Source organism: Lampetra fluviatilis, chromosome 23 (genome assembly GCF_964198595.1).
Source record: "Lampetra fluviatilis chromosome 23, kcLamFluv1.1, whole genome shotgun sequence".
NCBI lineage: Eukaryota > Metazoa > Chordata > Hyperoartia > Petromyzontiformes > Petromyzontidae > Lampetra > Lampetra fluviatilis.
In genome coordinates this window covers 10,816,498-10,825,573 of record NC_136297.1, presented here as the reverse complement: position 1 = coordinate 10,825,573, position 9,076 = coordinate 10,816,498, and the positions used below count along the sequence as shown (strand labels likewise).

The 9,076-nt window shown below is 54.3% G+C and overlaps 1 protein-coding gene across 1 annotated transcript; it reads left to right on the top strand.

Moving 5' to 3' along the window:
* The first annotated feature begins 6,929 nt into the window (after nucleotides 1–6,929).
* Nucleotides 6,930–8,161, top strand: LOC144940929 (somatostatin receptor type 5-like). The gene has a single exon (XM_078867439.1). The coding sequence runs from the start codon at nucleotides 6,930–6,932 to the stop codon at nucleotides 8,103–8,105; it is 1,176 nt and encodes a 391-aa protein (XP_078723565.1). The 3' UTR covers nucleotides 8,106–8,161.
* The last annotated feature ends 915 nt before the right edge of the window (nucleotides 8,162–9,076 follow it).

Sequence of the window (9,076 nt, the reverse complement as noted above, 5' to 3'; positions counted from 1 at the left end):
GTCCATTCGCCCTGCAGGCTGACTCCCCTGTCATTACCTCCCGTGGCCACTAGTCCACTCGCACTGCAGGCTGATTTCCCTGTCATTACCTCCCGTGGCCACTAGTCCATTCACACTGCAGGCTGACTCCCCTGTCATTACCTCCCGTGGCCACTAGTCCATTCACACTGCAGGCTGACTCCCCTGTCATTACCTCCCGTGGCCACTAGTCCATTCGCCCTGCAGGCTGACTCCCCTGTCATTACCTCCCGTGGCCTCTAGTCCACTCGCACTGCAGGCTGACTCCCCTGTCATTACCTCCCGTGGCCACTAGTCCATTCGCCCTGCAGGCTGACTCCCCTGTTATTACCTCCCGTGGCCACTAGTCCACTCGCACTGCAGGCTGACTCCCCTGTCATTACCTCCAGTGGCCACTAGTCCATTCACACTGCAGGCTGATTTCCCTGTTATTGCCTCCCGTGGCCACGAGTTCATTCGTACTGCAGGCTGACTCCCCTGTCATTACCTCCCGTGGCCACCAGTCCACTCGCACCGTAGGTGGACATCCGCGTGGCTCGCGCCTGATTCTGATTGAAGATGGTGTATTCATTCATCGATTGAATAACCCGCCCCCCCCCCCCTCCGTTTAGAGCAACGAGGACGTGGTTTCAGTGCCCGTTCTTCTCATCTGCTCGAGGTGCAGTGTTCCTCACTCAATTTCACAAGGGGGGGAGGGGTGGGGGTGGGGGGCTTTCGCCGATAATACATCGTCAGTGTGTCAGGTGCCGCCACCACACATTGGAAACCATTGGGGGGGTTGACAACAGCACGATGATGATGAACTATATCTATCAACAAAAAAAAAAACATTTGACCAGGTAAGGCCCACTGAGCTGTATAGCTCTTTTTTTCAGAAGCGACCTGGCCACAAATGATAGCTCGACGAAAGCGGAAATGCATCGCGGCCAAACACTCTGAACGCGCGTTGATTCTAAATGTGGAGGAGAGAAGAGAAAAAAAGAAACCCACGCGACCACGGGGAAAGAAAGAGACGCGCGCACTCCAAATATACAGCAGCAGGCGTCTAGGATCGAACCCACGACCTCCTGCACACCAGGCGAGGTAGTTAACATCTTCCTATCCGTCGCGGTGCCCAACCCGTTCATCGCTCGCGTTCTGACCACTGGGCTCTCACCAAGAGCCGGACCGTGGCAACCAACGTGACAGCTTTAGCAAACGCTAAGAGGGCTAATTATTGTTCGGACGTTTTCTTATCCCCCCGCCCCCGTCTGTTATTACGGCACTAGCGGTCTACCGGTTGCCGGTTATAAAGAGAGAACGAAAAAATACCTGCTAAGTGCACTCATCCCGGATCCCTCCGGTGCATCACCTCCCTCCGCTGCCCCCCCCATCCCCCGTTTCCCCCCTGCCCATGCGTTGTTTCATAATCACCGCCGTGCCCCCTGCCCCTCGCTCCTGCCCCGGTGTGCGCGCGCGCCGCTCTCTGTATACGGGGACGGCGCGGAGAGAGGGGGGGGGGGTCTGAGTGTGCGAGAGAGAGGGGCACGGACGCTTGCCTCGGAAGGCTCACAGCAGCAGCAGCAGCAGCTGTAGGAGCAGCAGCAGCTGTAGGAGCAGCAGCAGCTGTAGGAGTAGTCGCAGTAGCAACAGCTGTAGAATAAGCAGCAGCTGTAGGAGTAGTAGCAGCTGTAGGAGCAGTAGTAGTAGCAGCAGCTGTAGTAGTAGTAATTGCAGCAGCTGTAGGAGTAGTAGCAGCTGTAGGAGCAGCAGTAGTGGCAGTAGCTGTAGGAGTAGTAGCAGCCGTAGGAGCTGCAGTAGTGGCAGCAGCTGTAGGAGTAGTAGCAGCTGTAGGAGCAGCAGTAGTGGCAGCAGCTGTAGGAGTAGTAGCAGCTGTAGGAGCAGCAGTAGTGGCAGTAGCTGTAGGAGTAGTAGCAGCCGTAGGAGCAGCAGTAGTGGCAGCAGCTGTAGCAGTAGTAGCAGCTGTAGGAGCAGCAGTAGTGGCAGCAGCTGTAGGAGTAGTAGCAGCCGTAGGAGCAGCAGCTGTAGAAGCAACAGCAGCTGTCGGAGCAGCAGCTGTAGAAGCAGCAGCTGTAGGAGTAGTAGCAGCTGCTGTATGAGTAGCAGCATCAGCTATAGGTGCAGCAGCAGAAGTAGGAGCAGTAGCAGCAGCTGTAGGAGCAGTGGCAGCTGTAGGATCAGCAGCAGCAGTAGAAGCAGCAGCCGTAGGAGCAGCAGCAGTAGGAGCAGTATCAGTTGGGGCAGCTATAGGGACAGCATTTGAAGGAGCAATTCACTGTGGAGGAGACAGAGAGAGCACCCTTCAGGGTAAGTTTGCTTCTTTGAATCCATCGATTGGTTATTTTTTTTATTGCAAATGTAATGTTTTTATCGTGCGTACGTACGCACGCATGCGGACGTACATACGTACGTAACGTTTGATTTGCTGCTTCTTTTCACCATAAATTGACCGAATAATTTTTTTTTTACGGACCCAAATAAGCCACGCTGTGTCGTAATTCCGTCACACTCGTGATGATAAATTGTGTGTGTGTGTAGTGTTTAGTAACTGCATTGTAAGTGTTACACCTATGGGATTTGGCGCTCCATTCCGATTAGATGATATTGGCAGATTAACGGGCTGTGAGAGCAGCCATTAAATATAAAATCGTGGTCTTCATCATCCATGCCTTTGTAGGTATATATATTATGGGAAAACGTGAGCGTAAGAATTATATAAATACATTTTTCGCTGGAGCAAACAATTATTCGCTATTTCTTTCTCAACGCTGCAAATACAATTTAGAATCGGGCATGAAATTCCACCCTAGCGTAGCTGACGATAGCGCAGTATAAGCTCTCGTTTTGAAAGAACCCAACGTGATTTGCGAAATGTGCTGTGTTACACACCAGCATCAGCATAATCAGCAGCTATTGTCTATCCACTGCTAGATGAAAGCCTTCCTTCCCTCGCCATCACCATCCCCCCTGATTCCGAGGCTTCACGTTCTTTGTGATGCCGACCTGGAATGTCATCGCTTCATGTCAGCAGTGGTCATGTTATCGGATTGCGCTCTCCCCCTTTCGCTTCCATTCCATGACCAGTCTCGCCCATCAGCTATCATCATCATCATATATGTACGTACGTTGAACTTATTTCGTACTAATGTAGGTAGCCAACCGCGCTAATCGAAGCTGCAGGGGGGAAGGACAACAAACTAAACACAAAAAACACAGTTCTAAAGCAATGTATTTTGAATTCCATCATCCGTTCGAGCGATGTGTCTTTGCCAATCCCACTTTTGATCAATTGCCCTGATGCCTCTAATTTGCACGTTGTCCCTAATTGCCCACGTGTTCTTATTTACGTTTCTGAAGTTTAATTTCCAACCCTCAATATGCAGCTGTCATACGATGTGTACTACAAAAGATTTACTCTCCGCAGAGCATCGCTTTATCTTCTAGACTCACTTTCAGGAGGACTCATCATTGGGTTGCGTGTCCAATTGCACGAATGACTCATTGACTTCAATGTGAGAGAGAAACCCAAGTAGCCCGAGGCAACCGATCAGCCACACACGGGAGGAGCGCGCAAAGCTCCACACGGATGGATTCAATAATTAATTTATCTACTGCCTTCTGGATACCTTGCTATCAAAGTGCGAACGACACAACACCTGAATATTCCAATATATTCCACCACGCAAGTACGAACTGCGAAGCTCTCCTCTCGGTTGCCACCTGCTCTGGTTTTCCCGGGACATCTTCTGTAAGAGGTCGCTTTGGCGTGGTGCTATCCAGCCATGTCCTCGTGTGCCGTGCCGTGCCTTCATAGGTGCTCGCTAACAGCACTTGCCCCAAACAGTCTGTTGCAGGCTATATGGGCGGGGGAGTCTTTGCCTTTGTTGATGAGTGCTCGGCATATTGGATACCACGTTGAGCTGCAATCTTACCGCCGCCGTTACCATGAACACGTTCGAATTTTGTTGAATCCCGGAAGATTAGCAGGGCAGAGGCTGATTAAGTGCTGTGATGGGAGCGAATTAGTGTCGCGGTTTGCGCGCTGCCGTACGAACCCAGCGAACCGAGTTCGATTCCCGCTCACGGGCAACACCAGTGACGATTATCTGAACCGGTCCTGGGCCTCCCCTAGGTCGACTCAGCCTCAAATTAGTACCTAGTGCGGTGTGTGAACATCGCCACTAGGGAGACAAAGGCGGCCGGGTGTGGTGCTGGCCACCCATCCCCGTCGTGTGCCGTGCCGGCCTTCACAGGTGCTACTCGCGAACAGCACTTGGCCCAACAGCCTGTTAAAGACTACACGGGGGATCTTTGTCTTTGTACCGGGAAGATGAAGGCGACTGGCGGGTTTCGCCTTTTCCACGTAACTGGCTGCCTCGACCTAATTGGATGATCGTTAATAGCACTTGGCCCCATCCATTAATCTCAGTTAAATATAAGATGTTTGTATTTGCACACACACACGCACACGCGCGAGCGCACAGACAAAATTCGCGTGCTCGAGTGGGCAAGTACATTCACGCTCTCACCGTCACTGTGACAAGCGGGGGCGGTACGGTGGGGGTGGTTTTGGTTTGGTTAATTTCCACAATGGAATCGTAAAGCGGCACGGGAACCCAGAGAGCGGTCTCCGGGTAAAAGACTCTCTTAATTTGAGTCGCATTAACGCTAAAACCTCGTGAAAGCATTTTGCGGATGTCTCATTATAGCGGGTGTCACTCAGATGTCTCGGGACGAGGCTATATTCATTAGAAACGCCAACTCGAGCAGCACCGTCAGGCGCACCCCCCCCCCCTTTCCCCTAACAGTGGGGAATGAACAGCGCAGCGACTGAAAGCGTCCATCAGGTGTTGCTGTTGACGCGACAAAAGACGGCCCCTCGGTGCCACCTGCCAGGAGTTGCTGCTTTACGCGTCTTGGCGACCGATTGAATTGCGGGGTCAGGCTCTGGGGATTTGTTCGCACAACCCTGGATAAAAAGCACGTTGCATTCTGGTCTATGAGCAATCCACCGCTGGATGAAGGCCTCCGCCATGGGTATCGACATCCCACGTGGCCCCATGACATCACCACCACGATCTATCTACAAAACACAATTGCTATTCTTATTGTTAAGGGTTTTTTTTTTTTGAAATCTGTAATTTTGGAATGCGTTGATGTTGTCTTCTGGCCGAGTTACCTATGAAAAGTAGTTCCTTAGGGGCCGTCCATAAATGACGTCACGCATCTGGAAGGGGGGGTGGTCAGACAATTGTGCCGATGTGTGACAAGGGGGGGGGGGTTGAGAAATGTGACGTCACATCAAAATGCGCAACTTTAAATAAATATAGACAACGCGTTCTACTTAATTAAATAGACTTTTTAATAAATGTTTTCTCCTACAACATCAGAGTACAGCGCCACATTAAATACGCACTACAATGGCAATCGTTTAAAGCGATTTGAAGCATGGATTATATTTTTTTTGGGGGGGGGGCAGAGCTTTGTGACGTCAAATTTGAGGGGGGGTCTGAATTTTTGTGACGCCGTGTGACGACAACGGGGCGGGGGGGGGGTCAAAAATCGTCCAAAATCGCGTGACGTCATTTATGGACGACCCCTTAGCTCATCGGGCTTGACTCGGAGAAAAATCCACGCGACCACGGGGGGAGAAAGAGAGAGAAAACATGCAAACTCCAAATATACAGCAGGCGTCGTCAGGGTCAGGATCTCCGCAACCGAACCCACGACCTCCTGCATACCAGGCGAGGGAGTTAACATCTCCTAGCCACCGCGGTGAGATCTAAAGTCGGGTTGCCTCCTGTGGGCAGCCATTCCACCACTCGACGATTTCCGTGACGTGTTCTGGCCCAAGCCAACAAAAGGCAAAGATTCCCCCACGAACCCACGTATAGCCTTACCAGACTGCTGGGGCAAGTGCCGCACCTATGAAGGCCGGCGCGGCACACGAGGGGGTGGTTGGGCCAGCACCACGCCCGGCTGCCTTTGTCTCCCCAGTGGCGTTGTTCACACCGAGTGGAGGCTCAGGATCGGTTCAGATAACCACTACACTACTGTCATCTCACATTCAATCTAGTTTTTCTTTTAAGCTTTCGTGACTGCAAGAATTCATACTCCCACTTCAGCAAAAAAAAATATGTCTTGCTGTGGTTTTCCCACCTGATGATGATTGCTGATGTTGCAATCGAATCGTCGTGATTTATTTTATTTTATACCTACGTGACTTTACCGAACGAACCAAAGAACATTACACATTCATTAAGAGTCAATGTTGTTTTCATCTGGCTGTGTCGCTTGAATAATTTTCTTCTATCCGTTTGCCAAAAACTTGCTGCCGAAGCAGACCTTTGTTTTTCGCTCGCCTTTAGCCGGAGCCCAAATTGGCCACCCGCCTCCAACTCGTTAACTTCCACGACCCTTCGCTGCCATCACTCGTCGGAAATAAACCGACGTCACAATGGATGACGTCAGAACCACTGACGTCAGCAAAGCCGAGTATTAAAATTAATATTTATTCGCTCGGACATTATACCAACTTCAACTTTTCTTTTGACATTAAGTGACGCCTAGATTTATAATTAATATTAATTGCACGTATTTTTTTATAAATGCAATTTCACGAATCAGAATATATGTATTCGTACTCGAGGAATCCGATGAACTATAAAGCTCTTTTTCACAGATGTCCACTCACTCTCGCCAGCTGTTCTAACCGCGTTGTAACTGGGTGCGCTGTTGTTGTTGTTGCTGTCACGTCTCCCTAAGCCGTGGCTGGGCGTGCTCCTGCCTCGAGACCTTTTCAGAGAAAGGGAAGGACGCGGCACCTGAAGGCCCCCCCCCCCCCGCCCTCTCCACCCCAGCGTCGACAACAAGACGATAGAATCCCCGGGCGCGGCACCGTGACTCACACGATGGAGCGCATCGACCCCTCTTGCCCAGCCAACGTCACGGGATACCCCACCGCCTCCCCTTCCTCCCCCTCCTCCTCCTGCCGCTCTTCCCCCAACGTCTCCGGCAACGACACGGAGGCTGGGCAGGAGGACGTCTCCTCCTCCTCCTCCTCCTTCTCTTCCTCCGCGAGCGCCGTGGTGCTGCCGCTCGTCTACTTCGCGGTGTGCGCCGTGGGCCTCGCGGGCAACACCCTCGTCGTCTACGTGGTGCTGCGCTACGCCAAGATGAAGACCGTCACCAACGTCTACATCCTCAACCTGGCAATAGCCGACGAGCTCTTCATGTTCGGCCTGCCCTTCCTCGCCATCCAGAACGCGCTCTCCTACTGGCCCTTCGGCTCGCTCGCGTGCCGAATCGTCATGGCGCTGGACGGCGTCAACCAGTTCACGGGCATCTTCTGCCTCACGGCGATGAGCGTCGACCGCTACGTGGCCGTCGTTCACCCGGCGCGCGCCCCCCGCTGGAGGAGGCCCCTCGTCGCCAAGACGGTGAACGCCGCAGTCTGGGGCCTCTCCATCCTCGTCGCGCTGCCGCTCGTCGTCTTCTCGTACACGAGCCACGCGGGCGACACGTGCAACGTGAACTGGCCCGAGCCGGCGGCCACGTGGTCCACGGCGTTCATCGTCTACACGACGGCGCTGGGCTTCTTCGGGCCGCTCACCGTCATCTGCCTCTGCTACCTCCTCATCGTCGTGCGCGTCAAGTCGTCGGGGGCGCGCGTCGGGGCGGCCAAGCGGCGCGCTTCGGAGCGTCGCGTGACGCTCATGGTGGTGGTCGTGGTGGCGGTGTTCGTCTTCTGCTGGCTGCCATTCTACGCGCTCAACATCGCCAATCTGGTGGTGGCGCTGCCCGAGGAGCCGGCGCTGGTCAAGATCTACTCGACCGTGGTGGTGCTGTCGTACGCCAACAGCTGCGCCAACCCCATCCTCTACGCCTTCCTCTCGGACAACTTCAAGAAGAGCTTCCAGAAGGCGCTGCGCCTGCGCAAGAGCACGAGGCTGGCGCGCGCCGCCGAGGGGCAGAGCGAGAGGCGGTCGGCCACCACGGTCCGCTTCGAGGAGGGGCGGCCAGTGGCGCAGGGCGAGCGGAACGGCGGTGGCGGCGGTGGCGGCGGTGGCACCGAGGCGGCCGTTTGAGGCTCGCGGCGCGGGGCGAGCGAGCGGACGAAAAAGACCTCGGCAGCTTTGGATTTCGTCGTTTGGCTAATGGGCTTTTCGTTGTCGTCGTGGTTGTTGTTGTTGTTGATTCTGGAAGCCGAACTTTTTGAGGTTGATAAAACGGAGTCGGTGGGGGGTGGGGGGGTCCCCTCTCGCGTACGGAGACTCGCGGAGCGCGAACCAGTAGGAGAGGTGGATAGAGAGGACGGGCGGGGGGGGGGGGGCTGTGGGGGGGTGTGTGTGGGGCTGTGGGGGGCAGAGGGGGTTGTGGGGGGATGTGGGGGGGGGGGAACTGTGGGGGGGGGGGACTGTGGGGGGAGATTATTTCCCCTACTGAGGGCCAACTCGGACATTCAAACAGCTTTAGCGGGGGCAGCCAAACACGTGTAACAACAACGACAACGTGTGTACGTTGCACTTCTTTCGCACCGTACGTAGCCAGCCGTGCTCATCAGAAGTGCGGGGAACAACCTCGGACCGTCACCGCGAGAGAGAGAGAAAGACCCCTTGAAATGACACAAACTGAGCGCAACGAAGATTAGAAATGGAGTTGCCGCGAGATTGAATGCCCCCCCCCCCCACCCCCTCCCTCCCCTCTAGCGCCCGATTAGTGCGACCAAGATGCCGGCAGTGATGGGCAAATACTGCTCGCGGGTGACCCTTTCAAAGCGGCAGGCGTCTTCTCGTGTGGGTGACCACAAATGGCCTGGTCGGACTGAAGTTGTTGCGTCTGGCCCACGCACTGGCTGTGGGGTTCCGCGTCCCTGACAGCACGTGCACACATTTGCTTGAGTGTCTTCTTTGAAAAAAAGAAAACGGTGGGACATGATGGTAAGACTTGCGTCCTAGCGGACACGTTGGCCGGGCAAAGGGACGTCTCGGCAGATCAGACGGGGCCCAGACGAGACCGGAGCCCTGGAGCGCGCTCGTGATCATCGGCGGCGGCGTCG